This window comes from Neodiprion fabricii, chromosome 2 (genome assembly GCF_021155785.1).
Source record: "Neodiprion fabricii isolate iyNeoFabr1 chromosome 2, iyNeoFabr1.1, whole genome shotgun sequence".
NCBI classification, from domain to species: Eukaryota; Metazoa; Arthropoda; class Insecta; order Hymenoptera; family Diprionidae; genus Neodiprion; species Neodiprion fabricii.
The window spans coordinates 40,065,209-40,092,744 of record NC_060240.1 but is presented as its reverse complement, the minus strand read 5'-3'; the positions used below and the strand labels follow the sequence as shown (position 1 = coordinate 40,092,744).

Genomic DNA, 27,536 nt, shown 5'->3' with positions numbered 1-27,536 from the left:
CCGCTTGACTCTGGAATCGGCAGGAAAGATAAAGTGCGTATTTCATGTCTGAAATGTGAGAACTAAAATCATTATACATCAGATCATGTCATCATACATCATACATCACACATTGTACATCATACATAGTATTAAAGGTCGAAACCAAAGTTTGGATGTTCAGACAGTGACGTCACCCAAATTTTTTTTTCCTCTTGACGTCATCGATCTATATGGACGAAAATCAGCTAGCCGAATTCCTCAGTCTGGAAACAACCGCGCAGTAGAGAGGACGTATGAGAATCGCGCTCCGCAGATTTCGAGTTCCGGGTTCTCTACCTCCTGGATCCTGCGCTCCGGGTCCGCTTCCTGATGCAACGCGAGTTCCAGGACAAGCGCTCCGTGGTCCCTGCGCTCCAGGTCCACTACCTGGTGAAACTCGACTTCCAGGACAACCGCTCCGTAGTTTCTGCGCTCAAGGTCCATTACCTGGTGAAACTCGACTTCAGGAACAAGCGCTCCGTACTTCCTGCGCTCCAGGTCCGCTACCTGGTGAAACTCGACTTCCAAGACAAACGCTCCGTGGTTCTGGTGGTCCAGGTCCTTGACCTGGTAACGTTCGACCTTCAGGACTAATTTTCCGTAGATTTGGCTGTTGAGATCATCCACCTGATGTTACTCGACTTCAGGACTAATTTTCCGTAGTTCTATCTGTCCAGGTCCTCCACCTGATGGATCTTGACATCCAGGAGAAGCGCTCCGTAGTTCTGGCTGTCCCGGTCCTTGACCTGGTAACGTTCGACCTTCAGGACTAATTTTCCGTAGTTCTGGTTAAACCTGTCATGTTCACAATAAATTATTTCAATTCATTTTTCGTGCGAGCCCAAATTCATTAGCTATCAATGCGCTAGTAAAACTCCAATAATTTTTCACAATTTTCTCATAAACTTCTGGGTAAAATGTGACATTAAAAAAATTACATTAATCCTTACACAATATTTTTGATGAGATCTAATACTTGTAATGTTTATTAGTGTTCGAGGTATGACCCGAGGTGGTCAGCGGTGGTCGTTGGAGGTGGTTGGCGGTAGTTGAAGGTGGTCGGAGGTGAACAAGGAGGAGGACGACGAGGAAGACGAGGAGAATAAGGTGGACGAGGAGGACGAGGATTTGCGCTCGGTGAGTAAAACATTTTTATAATATTTGATGGCAATTGTAATTATATTTCATCTAAAATATTTCAAACTTGTCATGTTTACAATAAATTATTTCAATTCATTTTTCACGCAGGCACATATTCAGTAGCTTCAAATGCGCAAATAAAATTTATTACGTATTAATTAATTAATTGATTATATTAATCCTTACATAATATATTTGATGTGTTCTTATACTGAAAATATTTATTACTATTCCAGGTATAACCCGAGGTGGTTATCGGTGGTGGTTAATGGTGGTTGGCGCTGGTTGGAGGTGGTCGGAGGTGAACGAGAAGAAGGACGAGAAAGACGAGGAGAACAAGGAGGACGAGGATTTGTGCTCGGTGAGTTTAACATTTTTATAATATTCAATGGAAACTGTAGTTATAGTCGAACTTGTCATGTTTACAATAAATTATTTCAATTCATTTTTCGCGCAAGCACATATTCAGTAGCCTCAAATGCACTAATAAAATTTATTACATATTAATTAATTAATTAATGATATTGATCTTTACATAATATTTTTGATGTGTTCTTACACTGAAAATATTTATTATCATTCCAGGTATAACCCGAGGTGGTTAGCAGTGGTCGTTGGTGGTGGTTGGAGGTAGTCGAGCTGGACGAGGAGAACAAGGTGGACAAGGAGGATGAGGGGATTTGTGCTCGGTGAGTTTAACATTTTTATAATATTTGATGAAGAAGGATCAGTATCAGGAGTAGGAATAGGAGTAGGATCAGAAGGAGGAGTAGGAGTAGGATCAGGAATAGGATCAGGAATAGAATCAGGAGTAGGAGTAGGAGTATGAGTAGGATCAGAAGTGGGATCGGGAGTAGGAGTAGGAGTAGAAGGAGGATCAAAGAAATATGTAGAAATAGGAGTAGAAGTAGGAGTAGTAGTAGGAATAGGACTCGGAGTAGGAATAGGAGTAGAAGTAGTAACAGTAGGAGTAGTAGTAGGATCAGGAGTAGAAGTAGCAGTAGGAATAAGATCAGGAGTAGGAGTAGAAGTAGACGCTAGAGGGGCAGCCTAGACAGAAAACGTACCTAAGTTAATTTCCAGGGTATTCCTCAAGGTGCGACGTCTTCAGAGGTACCGGCACGACTTGATCGGGCGTCTCGACGTCCGGCGTTTCCCACTCTCCTTAGGGTTACCCCTTCCCTCCCCGTCGCGAGGCCTCCGTTACACGCGATTCTGGGTATTTTATGCTCCGTGCGTAGGCGTATGTCGATTTCGAGGCCAGTTCGGACGAGTAGAAAAAATCCAGAGATTTCAGTTTGGATGTGTAAATCGTATTAGTGTGCACGATCGTATATATAGGTATGTACGTGCGTGCGTGTGTGCGGGAGGGGGGCACTTGTATGATCAACAATTTTTACCGATAATTCGAAATTTGTTTTGAATAGAAAGCACTAATTTTAGATCTTGTTTCAGGTAACTCTGCACATACTTTCGATCTCTTCGCTATATTGGTACACGACGAGTGCACCTCGTTTCGTGGGCTCCATCCGATTGGACTCAGCAACACTAATTCGTCGCCTAATTCTCGGAAGTGCAATAACAAAAATTAAACGTGAAATAGTTGTAGCTATTATGAGAAAGGATAAGTTAGGTTAAGGATCTCTGGATAGGTGCACTCTGGTTTAATGACATGAAACTGCATATTGAAGCGTTCGCTGAAACTGTACTTATGACTAACTCCTTGAATGCGGGAGGATTACAATACAAGGAGGCGTTTGGACAGCATTGCAGCGCTGCGACATTCTTGAATAACGAACAAAGTACATCGGATAACCATCGGAAATACAACTTGTTTAAATTCTTCCTGATACCTGCTTCCACAACTGACACATAATTCATATCTATTCTAATGCTCGATACAAAGCATTGGTTCTGCAAGCTATTGAATCGTCTTATATCAGATGAGATAAGTCGGAACGCATGATAGATGATCAAAAATGATAACACAAAATAATATGCACGTGAAAAAACACACAGGCCTCACTAGCATACAGTGAGAATATGCACGTCCGACTCCTTAGCTGTGGGTCCTACGATGTTCTGGATGTCGTGATTTTGACGATTCTGAATGATGTTGGAATCGATTCTTGAATGCATTATTTCGACGTAATTTTGCGAAAGGAATCGTTTGGGCGCGGTCCAAATACGCTGCGCGCAAGAAATCCAGAATTGCAGCCAAAAGCATCCGATTCCTACCGAGTTTTCAGATGGATGGGAAAGGAAAATTATAAATTCACAGTGACAAAGTTTTTGTTTCAGTTCAGTTACAGTTTATTCAATGCGCCTTAATTCTAATACAAGTGTTCGCGTGACAGTGTACGGTACTTCAACAGGTTGCCTAATAGTAGTTATTATAAAGTTAAAGACACAGAGAATATAAGGAAAGAGAAGTACAATGTAAGTTGCTTTGAGCAGAATGCGTGAATGGTTATATGGATATGAGGTATATGTTGTAAAGTTCAAGTTCTGAGCTATACACGTGTGAAATGTGCATACCACTAAAGAATACGATATGAATAATATTGGAATTTTACTACTGCATGTAACCTGTACTAAATTCAATAAATTAATGTATTTCCCTGTATCCTTTATGCCCTTTCTCTGCTGTTGTTTCTACGGTATTTCTGGTGTATTTTCGGCGTTCCTGGGTGTACAATTGATTGGAACACGGACATACAAATGAATTGCGAAGCAACCGATTTTTTGCTGAAAAAGTGACCCCTTCGTATTTTTGGCGAAAATTTTCGCGATTTTTAAAAGTGCTGGAATAAATTCTTTCTTGCACTATTCCGACGTAATTTTGCGAGAAAAATCGATTAAGCGCAGTCCCGATACGCTGCGAGCAGCGGATCAAAAGTTACAGCCAAAAAACCAGAACCTGAGTTTTCGACATTTTTCAGCAGGTGCTTTTTCGCTCGCCATTTCTCTCCTGTTGGTCCTACGCTCTTTTCGCTGCGTTTTCTGAGTTCCTGGGGGTCCAATCAGTCAGGAAATAGTCATACAAGCCGAATCTGAGACCACAAATTTTTGGCTCCAAAAATGAAGAAAAAAGTAAGGCTAACCCCTTTGCATTTTTGGCAAAAATTTTCGCGATTTTGAAAAGTGCTGGAATAAATTCTTTCTTGCACTATTCCGACGTAATTTTGCGAGAGGAATCGATTAAGCGCAGTCCCGATACGCTGCGAGCAGCGGATCAAAAGTTACAGCCAAAAAACCAGAAGCTGTGTTTTCGACATTTTTCAGCAAGTGCTTCTTCCTTCGTAACTTCTTCCCTGTTGGTCCCACGCTCTTTTCGCTGCGTTTTATGAGTTCCTGGGGGTCCAATCAGTCAGGAAATAGTCATACAAGCCGAATCTGAGACCACAAATTTTTGGCTCCAAAAATGAAGAAAAAAGTAAGGCTAACCCCTTTGCATTTTTGGCAAAAATTTTCGCGATTTTGAAAAGTGCTGGAATAAATTCTTTCTTGCACTATTCCGACGTAATTTTGCGAGAGGAATCGATTAAGCGCAGTCCCGATACGCTGCGAGCAGCGGATCAAAAGTTACAGCCAAAAAACCAGAAGCTGTGTTTTCGACATTTTTCAGCAAGTGCTTCTTCCTTCGTAACTTCTTCCCTGTTGGTCCCACGCTCTTTTCGCTGCGTTTTCTGAGTTCCTGGGGGTCCACTACGTCAGGAAATAGTCATACAAGCCGAATCTGAGACCACAAATTTTTGGCTCCAAAAATGAAGAAAAAAGTAAAGCTAACCCCTTTGCATTTTTGGCGAAAATTTTCGCGATTTCGAAAAGTCCTGGAATAAATTCTTTCTTGCACTATTCCTACGTAATTTTGCGAGAGGAATCGATTAAGCGCAGTCCCGATACGCTGCGAGCAGCGGATCAAAAGTCACAGCCGAAAAACCAGTATTCGAGTTTTCGCCAGTTTGCAGCTGGTGTTCTTTCCCTCGTCATTTCTTTGCTGTTGGTCCGCCGCACTTTCTGCTGCGTTTTCTGAGTTCCTTTTCAACTCCTAGGACTTAAAAGTGGTCTTTTCTATACTCCGCGCACGCGCATCCGTGGACTCACTTGATTTTCATAGAACCGGGTACTTAGTGCTTTTTTTTATGGACATTTAACTGTAAGAGACCGCAAAAATTCACCTGAAATATGATCAATTTCTAGGAGGTTCTCACATTCTGGCTTGATCTTGACGTAGACGGCTTTCGTATCGACGCGGTACCTTATTTTATAGAATCCGCTTCTCCGGAGAACGAAACTAGGTCCGACCGTGATGGATGAGAATATTTATGTATCCTGTGTTTCTGTGAAATATTTTTGTATAAGCCGATTATAATAATATGCATACATTTTTCATCAGAGAAGGTATTTTGTGGGTAATGACCACATTTACGTACTTGGTGAAAGGATTTTGCACCAATGGTGCTTTTTGGGGGGATAATAATAGGTATAACACTGCATTATCCATCTGGGTACACACGTCGACTGATGGTAACATTAGTGCTCGTCGTCTTTACGTACCGATCGCTTACCGACTTGAGTTGCGCGACGCAGAGAGCGCTGCTTGAAACATAAAGTTCAGTGTGAATTTCTCTCGTACATTTTCGGTTACGGAACAGTGGAAAGTCCCACTAGGCCAACAGTCTTTATAGATCTTCAGTCAACGGCGTGAACGCGCTATACAAGATAATTCCACAGAGTCCAGTAGAGTAACAGACACTTGATATCGCCATCAGCTCCTTGTTTTGAACCACGAAATGTTCTTGTATATTCTTCTAACATTAGAAGAAATTCTGGGCTAACAATAATTGATTTGGGTTATTTCAAATGGGTCCAGGATCAGACGAAGCATTTTTCTTTCAGGTAAACAGGCACGCGTGCAGACACACAGCATCGATAACGCGAGCGAATAAACCAATCAATTCCTATTTTAGTGCCACCTCCTGTGCTCAGATATTCTCCTGATAGTGGGGGCAGTTTTCAATCAACTTCAGCAGCTGTGCGAGTCTTCTTACAATCCTTCAGACTTGATTTCAGTAAATCACGTTGTCATGTTGCGAAAGGAAACGATCCGATCGGACATCGTCTTATGGTGGTCATCAGACAACCCGTTTAAAATGCTCCAGTCCAAAGGCGAATTTCGATGCTTGTCACTGATCTGATTATCAATCAAACTCATTAATCATCCTCAGCATCTGTAACTACCGTGAGCGTTCGTTTTCAGTTATAGTCAATCATAAGGGACGAAAGATTTAAGTGTAAACGACATAGATAAAAAAAAATTATTGGGGGAGAACTATTCGATTGCTGACTGAAAAATTATGAAAAGGCTTACGTAAAAGGGTAATAAGACTGGATACTGACTGCTTCAGTTCACGGACTGTGAGTCACCACAATATTTTACTGAAGTGTTGGAGTTTTCATCAGCCTTATGAAACTCCGCGTTTCAAAGAAATTGAATGGTAAGTTACCGACAGTTTGAAGAATAGCCACTAAGTGAATATTTGTCAATGCGGCACAGTCACCTGACATTCTGACATTAAATTATTAATTATCGTTTTATATTTAGCGCTTTAGACGTAGATAAAAGTCTAGTGTTACACTCAATAATGTCCTCTTTCACTAGTAAACACTATGAAATTGGTGAGATTACTGACTAGCACGTCACCCACTTAGCGTCCCCAACAGGCCAAAAAAATAATCTAGTACCGGATTTCGTCAATCCAATGCTCTACTAGCTTTGAAACGATGGCTAAGTTCAAGAATTGTAAACTGAGAAAAGGCCGAGCGTGTAATGTGTTCTCAGTCATCAATGGCCATTTCGCGAAAGTAAATGTTCTCTACATTATCGACTGTTTTTTGTAATGGGAAGCTGGAGGCAAAGCGGTTGCCGACATGCGCCTACAATTGGAATTTAGTTCCGAAAAGCCAGTTCGTCTCGAAGGGCGCTAGTAATCGAAGAAAGCGAAAAACGTGACCCTCGGTGCTCTCATTGTCTGCAAAGCAAACGTCAAATTTGAATTGTCAGTGTCAGCTGACGTTTGAAATTACCACATTAAATCACAGCTTTATCTCGCAAAAGTAATATCGGTAACATGGGGCTGTTAACAGTTCTCAAAAAGTTAAAGCAGAAGGAAAAGGAAGTTAGAATATTGATGCTGTAGGTATTTTAAAGTTGTCCGACGTAGATCGTTTTTGAGGTTATATGCTCATGTACTCGATTCTAAATTTCCGTATTAGGAAATAATAAGACGACTCGAGAAGTTTGCATAAAACTCAATATTCAGGACATCGACATTTATTGCAACGTCTGATACTGAATATCCGTTTTCTAGGGGATTGGACAATGCAGGGAAAACTACGATACTGAAAAGAATAATCGGAGAACCAATAGACACAATTTCTCCCACACTTGGATTCAATATCAAAACACTGGAGCACCGAGGCTACAAACTGAATATATGGGACGTCGGAGGGCAAAAATCCCTCCGTTCTTATTGGCGTAATTATTTTGAATGCACGGATGGTTTGATATGGGTTGTCGACAGCGCCGATAAGAGACGCTTAGAAGACTGCAAGGCTGAGCTGGTGAAACTTCTACAAGAAGAGAGACTGGAAGGTGCCAGTCTGCTGATATTCGCCAACAAACAGGATCTTCCGGGAGCTCTTTCAGCTCCTGAAATTGCCGAAGTGCTCGACTTGTCGTCTATAAAATCCCATCATTGGCAGATCTACAAATGCTCAGCTGTCACGGCCGAAAATTTGCTTGAAGGAATAAACTGGATAATCGATGACATTGCAGCTCGGATATTCTACCTTGATTAATACCACATTATGGTCATAGCATTTAGATATCTGTATTTATTGTGAGAAAATTTTTTCATATATTCTGATGAAAAATTCACCGGCTGAAACAATTAGTCAAAGAGAACAAGAAAAATATAACGGAATTGCAAAATTTTTCCGTTTGTAATTTGTAATATTATTACGATACATTAATTGATCTCTGATATGGCTTAATAAGTATATCTATCAAAAATGGATGATATGTTTATAATATTTTTTTTGTTACCAAACATACAGCCATGTCATGCTCGACCTTTTATTACTTTACGATTGCAATCAATTTTGGAGGGCTGTTCGTTTGAACATCACTGTTATAATTATCTGTAAGTACGTTTTTTACAAGCTCTCCACAAAACTGTATAAATTAAAGGTACGCAATATACGCAAGATCGATTTTTACGTTTATAGGCTTAGTCTTAGTATGGACTGACTAGGCATAACACTGCTAGCTTTTGTATTATGCTTACACTATTCCAATTTTTCCGTGTATTAATTCGATTTAAATAATAATACTTACAATTTTTTACTGCAAAGATTCTTTCTCGTTATCATATATACACACGTGCGTTCACTTTACTTGAATGGAATTGATATTACAACGACGAATTTTCGTTTCCCTATAATAGCCAGAACACCGCATTCAAAAATTGATAAAAGTTGATAAAAGTAAAATTACAGTATTTCTGGATATTAATTGATATAAATATCTTGCTTCTATTCACTTTTACAGTTGCTATAATCTAGATATAAAGCAGAAAACGGCCGCGGATTGATTTTGGGATCAAAACTTGTTCTACCGAGTAAATCGCCAATATTAACTTATCGATGGGCAACATGACAATGAGATCATCTTAGGCACCACCTAGTGAAATTTATTCAAATCCCTGGTCTCTGATATTCTAACATAAAGTTTGCGACAAAGAAAATATTCCACGAAATACCAAGGATATGATCTCCCTGCACCATGATTCCAACGTCTAGTTTTACCGCAACAAATAAACAGTCTCGATTTTTCAATTGTCAATTAGTGCCGAGACTTAGATATTGGCTATAATCAAATATTGTTGGTTATTTTTCATTTTTCTACGAATTAATGCAGATATTAGACCACCATACCTATCTGTCTCTATATTCTTCTTCATCTTCAAACTCATCGGTCTCTCCTTCCGTGCCAGAATTCGAGACGAGTAATTTCACCGTCTTTGCCGACTTTACCTTAGCCTTTTTAGATGTACTTTTACTCCCCTGAGGTACGTCGTCGACTTGTTCTTCCCGTCTTTTTCTATCTAGCTTTTCCTGCTTCCCCTTCTTTTTTTTAGGCACCGGGGGTGGAGGCGCGGTTGTATCGGGATACTGCTGAAGGTAAAGGGCCTTCATCGCTGCCTGATCTACTTTTCTGTTTGCTCCAGGAAACGCAGTCATGAGCGCATGGATTAGGGTTTCGGATAATTTTATTTTAAAGGCTTTGACCAATTCTTTGAAATTGTCTGTAAATGTAATTTTAGAATAGCATAATCCGGCGTATATTTCGAACTGCAAAGTGCAATAAACTCCATGCGACTGTACAAGTGTCACCAAAGTCACTCTACCTCTGCTGTTAAGTTTGTCTTCCAGCGACAAAATAAAGTGTCCAAAATCCTTCCGCTGTTTTTTCTTCTTCGGTTTCATTCCCTCGAATATTGCACGTTTGAAGAAGATTTTCTTCTCGTCGGGCCCGACAAGCTTGTGATTACTAAATATTCCACCCAATTTTATCCGAAGCCAGGACCGATTGGTTCGAATGTTCTCCAAGTCTGGCAAAACGGTTTTGTTGACCCAGATGTTCTCCAAGTTAACGTGGCGTAGCTGAGTCTTTGGAGATTGCTCCGGAATTAGAGCGTGAATGAGAGCTAATCCTCCGGCTGATTTCAGGGGATTATCCCCTAAGTAAACCTCTTGAAGGCCAACATTTTTCGCCAGTGATTTTGCAACCGTAACTCCAGCCTGCTCGTCAAATCGATTTCCTGCGGAACATTGACAGAAAACGAGAATCAAGTTGCAGACAGAACATATGATTTTCTGAAGAAACACAGCTTTCACTACGTTAATTGTAAAAAGCTGTGCGCCTCGAGTGCAATTTGAAGAGAATTATTTTTGACTGATTTTCTAAATATTGATTTATAATTTTCGAGAAGAAATGTACGTGTCTTACCACTCATATCCAAAGACACCAAAGTCTGATTCTGTTGCAAAAAGGTACCCAGAGATGCCACGGCTTCTTTGCCGAGCGCATTCCAGGATAGATTAAGAGAAAGGAGCGTCTGGTTCTCGACAAGTCCTTTGAAGAGTCCGTTTGACACTTCCTTTGTGAAGAGACCATTCCACGAGAGATCCAAGTGCAAAAGATGAGTATTGTGAGCCAGCATTGCTTGCAATGTTTGTGCGCATTCCGTTCCCAGCTGGTTGTCCGACAGATTCAGCGTATGCAGAAGCTGGTTGATCTCAATGACTGGTGCCAACAAATTGAAACCCTCATCTTTCAATTGGCAGTTACTTAAGTCCAGTTCCAAGAGTGACCAGTTCTCCGTTAGGCCCGGTAACATGCACTTTATGCCTTCGCATCCAATTCTACAGCCACTCAAGTTCACGTGACTTAGTATCTCAGTTTCGAGTAACAGGTTGTTCAAGTGACCGCAAGCTTCTCGCGTCAACCAATTGTCCTGAAACAGCGTGCCAACTTTTTCCCATTATGTGCATGTTGTCGGAACTTGCCGTATATAAACATTTAACAGAAATGACAACATTAATAAAATATGGAAAATTGCAGAGATTATATAATAGCTCAACATAGTTTTGAGGGTTACCTTCAGGTGTAAAGATTGAACAGATGTGTTATTGTACACTGACTGGCAGATGGCTTTTACAGCTCTCGGATCCAGTCCGTAATATCGGAGATTCACTACCTCAGACCTAAGTAGATCATACATACACGCGATGGGTCTCAGATTCAATGACTTCATCATGTCGGCGAACCTTTGAATACCGTCATTCGTGTAGGTCGGAACGGGATCATAGAGGATCCAAAATGCTTGAACGTTACCGGGATCATCGGGAATTGGAAAGACGTTGAAAAGTCTCAGTAGCTTGATTTCAGAGTCGCTTATGCCGCTGCTCATCAGACTGGAGGATGATCTCGAGGAGGAATTGGAGTGTAAACTCGCATTCTGAATTTCATCTTCCTGGGTGATAATCGTCTCGACCGAGCTCGTCTGTTGACTTTTCTTCGAACCCTGAACATTCGGAGAAGTTATATTATAGTCTTATCATACTTGTTCACCTTATGAATAATAGTTGAATTGGAAAAACATGCAGCCAAGAGTTTCATAAACGCGTCCATTTTCTTCTCTCTCTTCCTCCTAAGAAATGATTGTTTCCTCTTCTCAACTTGGTCGGTACCAAAATCGGAAACACTATCCTGCGGGGACGTGTCCTCGATATCCTTAGCCACCTCTGCATCCTCATCTTCGTATTCAAATTCGTACTCTTCTACATGTTCTTCTTCTTCTTCTTCTTCTTCTTCCTCTCCCCATACTTGCCATTCGCATTGATCATACCGCATCAGGTCTTCCAATGCACCGGGAACCTGTTGAAAATTTCAAAAATTTTCGCCCATGAAGAAAATTATTGGTTTATTCTAGTACCGAATAGGATATTAGCTGTTAGCTAGTGCAGAAAATTTCTCGTGTCAAATACTATTTCAAAATCTAGTATCGGAAAATAGTATCGGAGTCAAACTCTAGTATTCTAATATGCTTGTAGTAGCGTGGGAATAATTAAACCGTCCAAGAGTAAACCAAGGTTACAAGATTTCTTTCACCGTGAATCGACGAAAATGAAAATGCTCATCCATCAGCATACCTGCTGAGGTTCTTCCATGGCATCTCTTCACATTGGGTACTGAATAAAAATTTTGAAATTTACAGGTTAATTGTGACAAAAAAACTTAGAACTGTCAATGTGGATTGAACAGGTGCAGACTGAAGTTACTCGCGATGCTTTCTTCCAAATTTTCTTTCGTGTCCATCCGAAATACTGGAAAGAAATCAACAATAACTTGTCACAGCGTTGATTGTTCTCTGTCAGCGTAAGTGCACTTTTTATAATTCAGTCGATTCTCCGACGGATTTAAGCACGCTCGGTTCCACGACTACTTGATAAAGCTCACGGTTGCGTTAATTGATGACCGAGAGATTGACATTTGGTTGGAAATCTGTCCTAACGTTTATTCCAAGTGACTCACATGTCAAGTATTCTTCAAGTATCAGGCGGGTACTTGTCTATTGTATTGTTATTTTAAAGAGTCCCTTGAATCAGCAGCTTGTACGGTTGCAAAGCTGACACACCAAGAGTGTACTCCACCTTACATGCTTCCGCGTACAAAAGTCCTTAAAATTCCTTACGCCCTGTGAGATCTATCATTAAAAATTATCTTAATTAACAGCCAGAAAAATACAACGCATAGCGAGAGATGGGAATGAATGTAATTTTGTAAATAAACTAACGGGTATTTCACGATTGTACTTTTTATTGAAAATTTTTCTTCATTTTTATTATAGTGGGGTAGAAGGAGCCTATTTACACGCACTCATTCACTCAAAGTTCGAAACTTAAAACTTGGAATTCGAATCACACTCGATGTTTTAATCGACGCTTGGGCTTTTTCTTTTGTCTATCTATTAATCTTGACCAAAGGCATTAGTTCTTTCAGCTCCACTCATATAATTGATTCGTTATTAATATATATTTGTTGCACGGGCATTTTTCGTTTAATAGATGACATGAATAATTCCGGTATTACATTTCTTGATCATGAATCTGTGACCATTCGGTATACGGAAAGAATTATTGCCATTGATCGCAAAATAATAATATCCTTACAATAAAATAAAAATAATAATACAATATAATATCGATCTATCTATTCGTATAATAATAATAATAATAATAATAATAATAATAATAATATAGTTTTCTTTATGAAATAAAAAAATTCTAATATAAAATTTGTTCTTGCGTATAAGCTTATTCTTAACAACTATCGTATGTATAATATATACATACTGGATGTATATATTGAAGTTTAAAATCTATACTATACGCATATGCACGGACGTATACTAATCAAGTTTTATCAAAAATTACAATCATTGTATCATTTTAATGAAATTAAAAAAAATAAAACCTTCTCTACCACATATTAATATGTAGCGTCTTCATGAGATTCACTGGGGCATTCACTGGGACGCTCGCTGGGAGATTCACTGTCTAATTGAATTGCACTTAAGGTATTTGATACATCGCATAGTAGTGTATATACGTGACGTGTGAAACCCTTATACATACTATATTATAATATCCATATAAATCACGATCTATTTTAAGTAATCGCAAAGTCGTAACAAGTGATTGTTTTCCCTATGAGTATCACAATATCTTCTGAAGGAACGTAAGCCTGCGTTTATTAGATAAATTTATGTAACAAGTATTTATATATATATGTCTTTTTTTTAAAATCATTTATGTATATATTTATAAAGATATATGTATGTATATACGTGTTTTATATATTTGTGTATAATTGTATGTAATTTCGGCGTGTGTCACAACCTGGAGCTGTCAGATATTCCTGTATAAAATTAAAACAAAAAAAAAAAAAAAGAAACATTCAACTATTCGGAAAGACGATATTTAGTCGAGATAGATATTATATTACGGAGACAGGGGGAGATAGAGAATACAGGCTTAGCGAAATTAATAAGTACGGGCTATGTACATATGTACAACGATAACAATCGTTCATCAGACGTTATAACTATAATTGTTATTGCTATTTACTGTTATATTAATCACTATCAACCGTCAATCGTCATAGATAACATTATTATCATTACTACAACGTATAACTGTTACCACTATAATTGAATTACCGTTACAAATAATAATAATAATAATATTAATATTAGTAATATTGTAATAGTACATATATTATTACTTTATATAGTAAATGTTATTACAAGTGTTATTGCTATTGCCATATGGTTATGATTACTACTGTTACTTTCCCAGGAAATATTTACTGATAATTTTACGAATATTATACTGTGTGTAAATGTTATTAAATTCAATATTGCCAACTGAAGGAATCGAAGCGATTTACGTGCCAAACCAAATCCCCTTATTTCTTTACTGATTATTTTATGCCTTTTCACGTTTTTCTAGTTTGTAAGTCAATTTTTCTATCGTACAAGGCGTTGTAAATAAATTCGTTCTGTTCGAAGATCTGGATTATTGCATATTTGTAAGTTCGTAAAATTGTATCGAGAAATAATTAACTGCAGCAATAAATGGGACGACGGAGGGGAGGGTTAAAAATTTTCGTTAACACATCTATGCACATGTAAACCGAGGTGAAAGAACCGCATAGGGATATAAGATTCACTCTCGTATGTGTGTAAAATGCATAATGTATGAATGCGTAACAGCGTAGGAAAGAAATTTCAATTATGTGGGCGGTGAGCGTTGAACGGAGGAGAAGATTAGGAAAAAAAGAAGAAGGTGACGTATATACTGGCAATTTACGGACCTTCGATGAAACGGGATCTCTCCACCGGTCGTAGAATATTTGTAAATACGTAAATATTATTAAATATACAGTCGTGGCACGACGACGCGAGCTCCGCAGTCTGTATCTTTCGGCACTATACCTTTAATACACCCACGCGTCAAACAGCTTGTCTCTCCATAACCATTATTAAGCCTATACCTCCGAAATTAGTTGCTTATTTCCCCATAATATTTGTCACCGATAATGATCGCGGACTAGGTTGACACTTGCCGACGTATTAAACAAACTCTCGCGTTCTCTGAGCACACTAAACTTGCATAATTTATGTCGAATCTCTCGAGTGAAATTTTCCACCCAAAAAGAAATACGGTGTGTGGGGAAGGGGGAGGGGAGGGGGGAGGATGGTTAAGCGAAAAGACAAACGTACTATGTTCCACAGAGACGCACGATGCCGAGCGTCATCTCGCGAGAACCGCGTTACATCTTAGAAGTACCTACGAAACCTCCACCCGAGGTGGACCAGACCTCAGGGACCGTTAAACGTGGACCGTCAGCACCTGGTGAGGTCCCGCCTGGCTGGTCCCGGGCTGCTGAAGAGGATAAGAGGGTTCCTGAAGCCGCGGTTTCGTGTACGGCTTGTGGAGTCCTTCCTCGTAGCTGAAGGTCGCCGTGTTGTTCCTCGTCTCGGCGCTGGGGGGTTTGTAGAGGGGCGGCAATCGGTGTCGACCCTCCTCCGAGACCATCTCGAGACTCTCCTCGGTGGGGCCCAAGGCCCCGAGCGAGGCGCCCGACAGGGGCCTTACAACGGATACGCGCGGCTCAACGGAGTCCTGATCCTTGAGTGGGTTCGCGTACCTCCTGAGATTCTCCTCGTTCTGAAGATTGTTCGATTTTTCATCAAGGTCGCTCCGGTGCCGGTGAAGCGAAGTCTCGCTGCTCGTCGTCGCCGTGATTCCGGACCTGTGTCGAATCGAACGGATGTACCAGACGCCCCCGAGAGCGGCGAGGAGGAGAATCGTCGCCAGGGCGCCCCCCAGGACAGCAAGGTATCCACCACCCCCAGAGTTCGCGGTGTTCGGCTCGCTGAGCGTGGCTGTTTCGACCTTGACTTCGAGGACGGAAGCCAGGGCGACCTGCCTGCTCACTGGCCTGCTCAAGGCCTCGCCGAGGTCCCTGGCCGCGGCCGATGCTGCCTCGGAGAATATCGTCACCTCGACGGTGTCGTTGTCGCCAGGTTTCAGGTCGCAGAGAAGGACGACGGATTGGGGTCGTCGAGGGTCGGCGAGCAGTCGCCTCAGCCTGCGACAGAGAAGCTCCACCGACGTCCCGATCACCAGAGTGTCTCTTCGCAGAAGGATGGTCAGTTTCGAGCAGGTTGGACCGGGGGTCGCTTGGCCTGGCCAGCAGGAGGGGGGCGCCGGAAGGGCTGGGGGGCCGACTCTTCGCCCGCTTTCGACCGGGCGACACTCGCCCCAAGCCGGGCACGGCGGTGCCAGACAACTTTCGCCGGGCGAGGGTACACAGACTTCGTGAGCCAGGCACGACGTGCCGTTCAGACAGCTTCCAGGCCCGCACCAGACGTTGCTGCACTGATTCTTCCCGTTCGTGCACTCGCAAAGGTTACAATAATCGTCCCAACTGGCGGCGACGCAGCCCGGTCCCCCGGGAGTCCGCGCCTCGCACTGGACGCCGGTTCTCCCGGGGGGACAGACGCAGGAGTAGCTCGCGATACCGTCGATGCACGTCGCCCCGCCGACGCAGGGGTCGCTCGCGCACTCGTTGACGTTTATCCTACAATCGGGGCCGGTGAAACCCGGGGCGCATTCGCACCTGAACCAATTCACGCCGTCGACGCATCGGCCCCCGTTCTGGCACGGGAGGGGCTGACAGTTGTCGATGTCCCTCCTGCAGTTCGGACCCTCGAAACCCTCTCTGCAGACGCATCGGTACCCGCCGTCCGCCGTGTTCACGCAGGTCGCCCCGTTCTCGCAGGGGTCGCTGGCGCAGGCTGGCGCCGCTATGTGACAGGCCGCACCCTCCCAACCCGGGGGACAGTGGCAGGTGAATCCGTCACCCCGGTCTTGACACGTACCGCCGTGTCTGCAGGTCCCGGGCTCACAGTGACCGCCCCGCAACGCGCACGTCTTGCCTTTCCAGCCGCCGCGACACGTGCACGTGAAGTCGGCGAGACCGTCTATGCAGGTACCGTTGTTTCGACAAGGTGCGGTTGCGCACTCGTCGACATCTGTAAATGTGAAAACCTCGGTCAATCGAAGATAATTACAGGTAGGTGGTTACCACGGTCCATGAATCACGGTTCATTAACAATGGATCGGACGCCGAAGCAGCCAAATATACCACCGCACCATGTTCAGTCGTCAATTGGTGGAATTCCACCAGCACTGATGCAACACGACGATACATTGCATTTTACCACCACCCAAATGTGAGGAAAAAAGACAAAAATAAAACGCACCTTGGTCGCATAGATCACCGGTCCATCCCTCCCTGCATATGCACTGAAACGAATTGATAAGGTCAACGCAGGTGCTGCCATTTAGGCAAGGATTCCCTCTGCAGTCGTTGATATTTTCGTGACAATGAAGCCCGGTGTATCCGGGATCACACGTGCACCTTCCTCCGCTGCATTTCCCGCGACCGCCGCAAGGGGCCCCCTCGCTTCCGCATCCAAGATCGTCGTCGATGAAACTGAAGTCGGGATTGTGAGATGCTGGTTCGGAGCAGTTTTTGCCCTGCCATCGTTCCGGGCAGTGGCAGTAGTAGTCGGCCTGGGTGTTGAAGCAGGGTGCGGAGTTCCTGCACGGGTTTGGGCTGCAATGATCGCGATCGATCTCGCACTGATAGCCGGTGAACCCAACTGGGCATACGCACTCGTAGGAGTTGACGAGGTCGCGACACTCGCCGCCGTTTTGGCAGGGCTGCGAGGCGCAGTCGTCGATGTCGACCTCGCAGTCCTTCCCCGAGTACCCAGGTGTGCACGAGCAGTGATAGTCGTTGACGAGGTCGATGCACAGAGCACCGTGCTGGCACTGGCCCACGCAGTCGTTAATGTTCCGCGTGCAGTTCTTCCCCGTGAACCCGCTCTGACATCGGCACCTGTAATCCCCGGCCAGGTTGACGCAGGTCACCGAGTTCTTGCAGGGCGACTCCTTCAGGGAGCATTCGTCGACGTCGAACTGACACAGCGTCCCTTGCCAGGCCGACGGGCAATTGCATACGAACTCGTTCTTCCCGTCGACGCAGGTCCCTCCGTTCTGGCACGGCTGGGAAGCGCACTCGTCGATGTCGGTACCGCAGTAGGGTCCGGTGTACCCTGGCATACATTCGCAGTGCGCCGTCTCCCCCGACTCTCGACACGTCGCCGCGTTCAGGCAAGGATTCGAGGCGCACGGGTTGTCCACCTTCTCGCACGTCGGTCCCGAAAACCCGTCCGGACACGTGCATCGGTACTGGTCTGGAGCTGTGTTTTCGCACGTGCCGCCGTTTTGGCAAGGCTCGTGGGTACCGCAGTAGTTCAAGTCCTGGTCGCAGAGAATTCCACCCCAGTTCGTGTCGCAGATGCACTGCCAACTCGATCCGTTGCAGTAGCCGTGCTTGCAGCCAGGGTACGGGGTGCACTGGTCGCAATACTCGCCCCGCCATCCCGGGCGGCAGTTGCACTCACCGCTGACGTCACAATGCCCGTGGACCGGATGACAGCCCTCTTTGCAAACCGCTGTAATCAGACGTGCATGTTAGACGATGCTGATTGGAGGAAGGAGCGGTTTGTATAGCGAGGAAGGAAGAAGGGGAGGAAGGAAAATAACGGCAAAGTGTAATCTTGATATAATCAATGAGGAAATGACGGAAGAAGTAAATTCAAGGCGCATGGAAATTGAGAGGAGGCCGAAGGCCTGTAAATACACGTCAGTGTACGTGTTGGTGCATCATCGTTGGATATTAAACGCGAAGGCGGAAGTAACGATTAGCCGGCAAAGAGAGAGCTGTTGAATTAACGAGTACTCTATTGTATGACGAGATCTGGCGTGATCGTGGCTATCTTTGTATCATCGTATGACAAGCGTCTAGCCGTCATCCATTAAGGAAGACGGTTCAAGATAATATATCAGCAACGTACATATGTATACAATACCGAGTACGTACGTACACACGGTGCAACACGCGATGTGTATATACAAACAAGTTTTATCATCATCACGTGTATATATCTATTATACGCTGACAAGAAAGGCAGAGACTCCTCGAGTGCATGCAACTTTCACCGAGACGGTACAAACCGCGATCAATAAAACATCCTATGCTTCCACATCCTTCATTGGCGGCGGCGGAGCCCGCAATCGGGATTTGGTACAGGTCGAACAATTAACAACCTGTCCCGCGGTAATCAAGACGTGCAATGAAATTGAGCCGTAGAGGAAGTACAAGGTATAGTTACGCAGAGCGTCGGCTGACTGACAGTCGGACTTACCGGTTTCGCAGTTGGCGCCTTTCCATCCGTGGATGCAAACCTTGTCGCCGTTGTCGTCGCAAGTGTAATGCCCAAACTTGTCGTCCCTCGGCCTGCAGAGCTTCGTGCACGTCGCGTTGTAGTAATGCTCGGCGCACTGGACTCGCACCCTGTAAGCCAGATGAGCGTTTCTACCCTGATGGTTCAGGGTGTGCCAAGCCGGTCCAGGGAGGACGAGGCCGCTGTAGCTAGCCTCCTCTATCACGCCCAAAGTAGCCTCGTCTCTCGCCTGAAGGATCAGCGTGAATTGTCTCTGAAAGCACACATTGAGGAGCGTAAAATAGAGATACGAAACGGCTGTTTCCGGAGTTTTATCACACTCGACCATGTAGTGATTTCTTTTTTTATTTTTTATTTATTCCTCGCGACCGGCGTAACGCTCTCCGTGGATAGCGTGTAACAGTAAATACGGCGATCACGTGAAGTAGCATAAGAGAACGCTGCGGTGTTTGGATTTTAAGACTCGCCTCGCGGTTCCCAGCCTCGACTCTCTCGCGAATCTACTTATATCTTGATACACGCGTGTGTACCCACTGTGCCTACTTGTTATGGCGAAATAGCTGCGCGCGAGGATACGTGACCAGGCAAACGGATTAGGGGCATTCGGTACGCCCGAGATGTTCAAAATTATGATTTAAAAGGGTTCCTGATGGCCATTGGCTTATCGCTACGGTCATCTGTGCGCCTAGTTAGTGAGTGCGTGGACACTGTTGCGTCCGCACTCCGCACGCTCGACGTAGTTGAGAGAACCTGATTGAAACCACCAATCCAACCGATCCATCCAGCAGACGTGAGTGACGGCTGCCTAATGTAATAAATGAATTCCAATCATGCAACGCGACCGGCTCTCTCCGGCTCTCTTCTCTCTCGCTCTCCATCTCTCTCTCTCTCTCTCTAACGCGCGGGCCAATGTAGAAAGCGGCAAAGATGGCAGTTGAGGATCCTCCAACGGTCATCGCTAGCAAAAACACCGGTAATCTATCGAGATTATCAATCACCGGTAGTCGCAATCACGGGCTGAGATGATACCCTGGCAACTGTTTTCGCGAGTCCCGATACGCTTCGGAAATCCTCGTAGGCGCACCGCGCGATCCTAACTCGGGGCAGCTAACCGATCACCTCGGCTAGGTAATGAACGCGGTGCGCTCCTCCTCGGCTCTGACGTCCACGTATGAATCGCCCACTCCTATTAATTAGATATTACTAAGCAGGCCTGCGTGTGCGCGACACACAATGGATGATACATTCGTCCATCGCATGAACGACGGTCCCGTACGTTACGGTGCTCCGGGAGTGCTCGCGCATGGTGTGCGCAGGATGGTAAACGTGAAGTTCATTCGGCGGGGGTACCTAGAGTATATGAACGCTAATTGGTGTTAATTGGTGGCTCGCTCGATGCCTTCTTTCCCACGCCCGCCACTTTGATGCTCATCGTCGTTTTCGCCCTCTTCCTCTCTTTCGCTGCTCTCCTTCTGTCCGTCTCTCTCTCTCTCTTTCTCAGTCTCTCTCTCTCTCTCTCTCTCTTTCTCATACACACCTTGTAGAAACTTAAATATGTGCACACGCGTTCGAATCCATCCCTTGGAGAATCGCTGCCAGCGCGACTTCACGATTGAACCCAGGTTCCCCTAACCTGCAGGAATGCTTTTTGTTTCCCGGAGACGCCGAGCGTCTGGCCGGCCAGGAGGACCTCGAAGCGTTAATTAGCCCCGGCAACTAGAGGAGAGCATTAATTGTTCACTGGGTTACGGCAATGCGAGGCTCTTATCATCGGGTGTCCGGACGCTGCGAAGCCTGCGTTTCAACCAAATCGACCACTTTGCTTTCAGAGCTTTCGGATTAGCCGCTGAGTCGACCGGCCAGTTATACCCGGGTGAGGTTGGATTCTGTTGGGCTAGGTTATTTAACGTGACGTATAAAGGCTTCCAGCTGAGATCCTCGAGTGCCTCGAGAGACCAAATTACGGCGAGCAATTCGGACAAAGGATCAAGCTGTGTTCCAAAGTTCCCTTCGGGACGGCCCTTAAAAAGGGTTGTCTTATTCTATGCGGCGGTGAAAAAACTGGCTTCCGGTCTCAAATGCGGTTGCTCAAAATATTTTCATGCAACAACTCTGAGCGATACAAGAGAGCCGCCATTACACGGTCGTGGTCACTGGTAAAAACGTTCTTGTTCTTCCTCAATCGCGTGGTATCGGCCTCGATATAACGGAGTAAAGCGGGACTATCGCATGCACGACAAGAAATTGTAACGATGTAGCCGGGATGGTGGGATGGCGGAATCGATAAAACGAAGTCATCCCGTTTTACAGCCCTAGTTATGGCCTTTCGTAGTCGTGCAATAACGAAATTGTGTCGTGGATGTAAATTGCTTTTTTGGTACCTCAGCCTCTGGGATACACCTCATTACTCAGACCGAACACCGTGAAAACTAGATTCGGTTTGATTCTTTCTCTCTTTCTTCCTCTTCCAAGCGCAGGTAATGTTTTCAGCCGTGATCCATGCGGTTCGTGGAGCCGTTGTTAAAATTTTCTCCTATCTACCCGTATGGACTTTGACGAATGAAGAAAATTTTCATGTTCGGTCATTCAAAGCGATTCTATAGATACCTCAAAGTCTCAGGCTATTCGGTTATCGATCATCAACAATACTGACGACGGTTCCACGGACCGGTTTTCAGTAAAGTATCGACTCGTTCGTCGGTCTGATTTAAATTTCTAGGTCTTCGGTACAAGTCGCGTTCACACATGGCTGTTATTCCTCCAAGCAATGCTGCAAGCCTCTGAGACAGAGGTTCAGTCGTCTCAAGTGTCATTCGACATGTCCGATGTTTCGCGGAAAGGACGCGTGGTTCACCGTAAGCGCGTAGGTAACGCTGTCGCTTCGTGCTGCGAAGGTATTCGTGTTGGCTTCAACATGTGGGCGTGGGTACGCGGTGCACTGTGCTCCGAAACGCAATGCGGTAGCTATGCCGCGTCTGTCAATGCACAATGGGCGTCAGTTTTGGTATCGGTGGTGCATGAGGCGAGAAAATCTAAGCACGTTTGTCCTTGAGGATTGACTTTCGATGGAAGGGTTTTGTCGGTCAGATCAACCGGTGCAAGATGGATATTTACATGGTCGTTCATATCCTCTACGATGATCGGGAGCCGAATTTTTCTTTTTTCGTTTTTTATTTATTTTTCTTTTTTTTTTTTGCCTCTTGTGTCTTGTTTCTTTTTTTTTCCTCATCTTTTCTCTTTTTTCCATCCGCCCACTAAGTGCTTCCTATTAATTATATTTATTACAGTTGGGCATGCGTACACTGGTTTGATTGACGCGGGTTCTCTGCTCGCCTTCAATGTGGTTGTGGACTTAATTCCTCTTTTCAAGTTTACGCCTTTACAGGCACTCTACACTCCCTCGCCTGCACGCTCACTCGCACTCTCTCGATTCGTTAATATTATTCCTCGTCGAACACGTCGCGTAGGCATACTGGCGTTTTATTTTTTTGTTACTCGAGTGTGTGTGTGTTTTTTTTATCACCGCTAATGGAATCGACTTTATTCCTCAACTGAGTTTTAAGAAAAATTCAAATTCACCACAGCGCGTGATGAGAAGGAAATCAAGCATAGATCGTTCTTTGAGTATTGTAAAACGATCAATACCAACAAGATGTTTTTGGAGAAATAGTTTCGACAATTTCATCGCTGTTTTCGTCGAATGACGCAGGTATAAGTACATACACACGTACGTGCCAGAAATATTGACTTTAAATTGGTATAATACATCGATCGAGAATATCGTTAATTTGTGACCTTTAAAATACCTAACCGAAAACCGAAGAAAAACATCTAATGGCTCACAACTGAACGAAGCTGTAAACGATAAAAGCACGAGGGTACAAGTCGGACGCGCGAAATGTAACGTATTTCGCGATTACTCGATCCTGATTTATTCTCCTCAAGATTTCGATCTCGGCCGGCCACCCGGTCGCAGTATTTGCCGGTAATTAATGATTTCGACGAGTGTTCCTCTGCTCTTTTTCCGTTGCCTTCAATGAAAGAAGATTCCTTCGGTCAAAGAGGATCCCGCGATGCTGCGCCGAGGAGTGAGGTGGGCGGCCGATGGAGTAGGTAGGTAGGTAACCGGCTGTGGGGGACCATACCTGAAGCGCAGGAGCGTAAGAAGCGACATTCCGTCCATGTGTTAAATATATACCTAGACGATGAGCTGCCGAGACTCCGGTGCAACACTGCGCAGCGCATCGCATCGCGAGGGATCCGAGGAGGACGAAACCGAGGGACCAGGAGGGCCGACGAGAGCTGACTAAAAAGTCTTTGGTATGCGGTCCGCGAGGCTGGTTCACACACACGTCGAGGCTGGATATTGCCCAAACCAAAGCGACATTCTACCTCAATTTACATACGTCGTCACACAGGTGTATACACCTACACGTGCGTGTATGCACGCAGGTATACCCGCAGTCATATCCACCAGACGCGGGTGCGTGCCTCGTTCATGTATTAAGTCAACACACCCAGCACCGCACAGGCTACGTTTCAGAGAGATGCAGGCATACACCTGTTGGCTCTCCTGAGTCACTGTACGGTCCCCGTGGGGCCCGCGGGCCCCCCCGCTTCCTCCCTTCCTTTTCATCTTACTCGTTCTCCAATGCCCGGCTTGTCCCGCGCGCCGCTCTATGCTAATGCGTATCCTATCTCGCGCTCGTTTGCGTTATATGCACCTTTTGTAAATCGGTTATCCATGCGCTGCTGATGCTGATGCTGCCGATGCGCGATTGCAGTCGCACGCCGGGTCCTCGACGGATATCCTAGCCGTGTAATGCACGGTTACACAGTTCGATTGCGAGTAATCATCGACACCTGAACACCGCGCCTAGGCTGCAAGTGGATTCCGTCCCTAAACGATAATAATGGTAATACCTTACCGCGACCACGTGTTTCCCGCTACTTCTGACGTCATGTCATTGATACAGCGGCGCCCATATTAGCCACGCATCAGTGCACATTCATGAAATGCCTGCTCGTTGACGCCTAGGCTGTATATTATATTATGGTTTGCCTCGTGGTTATCACGTGGCCGTTGACCTCTTGGTAATACAAGACCGCGAGTTTCGCACTCCGCTGCGCTTCTGGGGCGGTAGTCGATTCGGGCCAAGGTGCGAACGCCGTCGCATCGCGTCAAGAAAAGCTCATCTTCACGAGCGCTTCGTCACAATGAGGGACGAATCGGCGAGTATTCTTCGTTTCTCCGTAGCGCGAAAGCGCGATAAGCGCGACTACACCGAGGAAGCCATCGATCACCCCCGATCTGGTCTGCCGATCGGGGATTTCGGGCCGGCCATATAAGTTTGTCCAATTAGCCGGAGCGCAGATCGTGAGATTAGCCAAGGCGATCTTTGTTCGGGAGAGGTTTTCGTTTCTCTGCTTCGCCTCTTTCTCTCTTTCTCTCTTTCTCTGAACGGCGCGCTGGTCCCGAGTCAAGGATGCGTCAAGCAGCGCGCCCGCGAGCATCGGCGATATCTGCAGGGAGCGGAAAACGCGCAGCTGAACAAAACCGACACTCGCGGCATGCGTGTAGAACACAATAGCGTAGGACTGATAGGAAGGCATCCGGGTCATTATCGCCCCGACGTCGACGTCGACGTTGATCCCACCCCCCGAACACCGGTTAGGCTGCCCGGACTTCTGAAGCTCGTCTGTAGGCCACCGCTCCTTGCGAGCTGAAAGGCGCGCGGTTGCCTCTCTTCTCCGTCAGCGCAGACGGCTGCGTGCACTGTTTACTTTCCATATTTCTCATATTATTATCATTGTTGCCCGGGACGCGTTAATAATTTGATTAACTCCGGACGGTGAGACGCTAACTGGGCGAGCAGCGGCCGAGGAGGAATATGTGTAAGAACAAGAAGCGGAGGAAGCGGAGGGGGCGGAGGAGCTACGTAAGTAAGCGACCCTTTCGGGGTCCGTCTCGGTCCTCCTCGGGACCTCTTGGAACTCCGGAGCAATTTGAGGGTTCGCGTGTATAAACACCGCGAAGTTCGGTCCTCGAGCACCGGTGGAAAGGGCCGAGGGGAGTACCAGGACCACTCGGGAACCGCGGGCGAGTTATGAAATATACAAACACAAAACCTCTTCAAATAATCTTCAATGTGTACTTTAATATTTAATGCGCGCTGCCTGCCGTCTCCTCGCCTCCCCGAACCCCCGGCCACGGAACCAAGTCTCTTCAGGGTCTCGGACATCTTCTACGGGTCTTCTTTCTCTCCGGATTATAATATGCAGTCGCCGCTTGTACGCTCTGCCTATACGGTAAATTTGAAAATAAATTCCATGTTCCCCAGGTTCAGCTAGGCGCTGTTTACACCAGTCGGTGACACGTTCGATGATTTAATCATCGTTCGATACCGCGACCCGTTTTTAAATTTCCGTCTGCATCAGTGGACGGCAGGAGAGTTCCCACGTGACCAAGTCGTTTACGGAAATCGACTTCCCCAACTTTTCTCGTTGAGAGTGATTTTCTTGCCTTTTCCCGGTATAAATAAATGAATACGAAGTTCCCACTTCGAACTGCAACGAGAATCGCCTTCCTGATACGGGGACTCGGAACGCGCAGATCGCGGTCGTGTTCCCCTCTCGAACTAAGCGAAAGCCACGGTGGCATCGTCCAGCAACCCCAATTAGCCCTCAATTAGAACATGGGTTCGTCGACGTTCCCGGAGTCGCGTTACACGGGCGCAATGCGTTGCGCATGATGCAGCATCTTGTCGTTCCGCGAGGGTTACACAGTGAGCTTGTCGCGGAGCGGCGCGAAAGTCTGTACCGTCGACAGTCTGAGAAGGGGTCAGAGTTCAGAGTTCAACGGAGCGGACGCGTCCGGAGAGAGGAAAATAGCTACCGCGGTACCCGGGATACGCACGAGTCGAGGAGACGTAAAAAAAAAAAAAGAAACAAAGAAGAAAAAGAACAGAGAACAACACGAGAAGACAGAAATGAGAGTAATTAGCATTTCCGAGTATACTTACAGTCCATCTGAAGGTGAAGCGCAGCTGAAGGGTGACTGGCTCGCTTAGGGTGAACGTGTTCTGGCCCAGAGCTTGACTAGAGACGTTGCCGAAACTACAGGAACCGATCGCCGTCACGTTCGACTGGTACTCCTTCAGGCACAGCCAGAATGCGGTTGTGCAGGGCGTTCCGCAGACCGGATAACCGCCGCCCCAGTTGTCGCCGCCGCCGCCGCCACCGCCGCCATCGGTTCCTCCGCCGCAACACCTCCCGTCGACCAGGGTGCCCCTGTTGTTCGTCAGCGAGAGAATCTGCACCTCGAAGAATCCGGTGGCCGTTGTCGCCTGTCGAACACGTAAGACGTACGTCACTATCATTGTGCTGCTTTTCCACAAGAGGGGTGGGGGGACCAATTTTTATCATCACTTCCTTATAGACCTCTCCTCTTCGCCAAAAGAGTGGAACAAAGTTTGCGTTTTTTGCTTTTTGCGTGACTGATTTCGAATTTGATTTCACAAATCACGGATGTTCGGAATAGTAAACTAAATAGTCTATTCACGTGCAAAAGCTTTTTAAGATCGTCGATTGCGAATATGATACACTGTGAGCAATAGCTTCGATATTGTTATTTGGATATCGCACTTGAAGATGACATCTCGAATCACTCAAGTGGCTTCAGTTTTATCAAGAATGAACGATCCGTACATTTGAACATGTAACATTTTGCATGCACAATTTCAAATTCATAATCTTCAACATCGTGACAGCAGAGAGCCAAAAAGACTTTGGTCGATGGCTTATAGTGGCTATGGACAAGATTCTTCTACTACGAGTATACCTCCTGACCGTCGAGAATTGAAGTGAGAACAATTTGATCGAGTGTTGAAGAAATTGATTCATACTTCCGCGTAACATGTTTACAGAAATTCCAACCACGTAATCTCTTCCAGCGTGTATCTGATACGCGAATGTAGGTATAATGAAAGGATTTGGAGTAACCTGGACGGGTTAATTACGAAGTGTATAACCGTAACACGACGGTTTCTAACAAAAAATTCTTTCGTGGCGCAGATCGTTCCGTCGAACACATGTGCACGGTGAAAAGAAATCGCCAATTTGCGCAATCCGTCGGAGTAATTTTCGTTCTCCTTTATGCTAATGGGGTTCAGTCGCGGTTGTGCGCTATGTGCAGAACTCGTACGTGCCGCGAGCGTAGCGCTCCGTGTCCGTCTGCGCATCGCGCTACATAGACGTAACGAAAGGCATAGAAGCGTCTGCAGCACGATGCGCGGTACCGTGTATAGGCTAATAGAATATAGACTGTATATACAGCGTGAGGCGAATTTTTCCCTCCTC

General features: G+C 45.4%; 3 protein-coding genes and 1 long non-coding RNA gene across 5 annotated transcripts in view; 2 read left to right on the top strand and 2 right to left on the bottom strand.

The window, feature by feature from the left end:
• Positions 1–1,490: 1,490 nt before the first annotated feature.
• LOC124174695 lies at positions 1,491–3,681 on the top strand. Its single transcript, XR_006868973.1, has 3 exons — positions 1,491–1,522; positions 1,747–1,850; positions 2,617–3,681. It is a non-coding gene; the product is annotated as an uncharacterized LOC124174695 (long non-coding RNA).
• A 3,501-nt stretch (positions 3,682–7,182) lies between these two features.
• Positions 7,183–8,590, top strand: LOC124175755 (ADP-ribosylation factor-like protein 2). The gene is made up of 2 exons (XM_046556249.1): positions 7,183–7,360; positions 7,536–8,590. The coding sequence occupies exons 1-2, from the start codon at positions 7,296–7,298 to the stop codon at positions 8,023–8,025; spliced, it is 555 nt and encodes a 184-aa protein (XP_046412205.1). The 5' UTR covers positions 7,183–7,295; the 3' UTR covers positions 8,026–8,590.
• A 572-nt stretch (positions 8,591–9,162) lies between these two features.
• Positions 9,163–11,961, bottom strand: LOC124175650. The gene is made up of 6 exons (XM_046556052.1): positions 11,944–11,961; positions 11,471–11,668; positions 10,890–11,315; positions 10,238–10,745; positions 9,636–10,049; positions 9,163–9,533 (listed from the first exon to the last, which is right to left on the bottom strand). The coding sequence occupies exons 1-6, from the start codon at positions 11,959–11,961 to the stop codon at positions 9,163–9,165; spliced, it is 1,935 nt and encodes a 644-aa protein (XP_046412008.1).
• Positions 11,962–12,592: 631 nt separating this feature from the next.
• Positions 12,593–27,536, bottom strand: part of LOC124175153 (protein jagged-1) — a 62,599-nt gene continuing 47,655 nt past the window's right edge. For both annotated transcript variants that reach the window (XM_046555104.1, XM_046555105.1), the window contains 4 exons: positions 26,201–26,524; positions 19,140–19,431; positions 17,127–18,386; positions 12,593–16,895 (listed from right to left, as the gene is read on the bottom strand). In XM_046555104.1, coding sequence (XP_046411060.1) covers positions 15,187–16,895; positions 17,127–18,386; positions 19,140–19,431; positions 26,201–26,524 — 3,585 coding nt within the window. In that variant the 3' untranslated portion in view covers positions 12,593–15,186. The remainder of the gene's footprint in view (positions 16,896–17,126; positions 18,387–19,139; positions 19,432–26,200; positions 26,525–27,536) is intronic.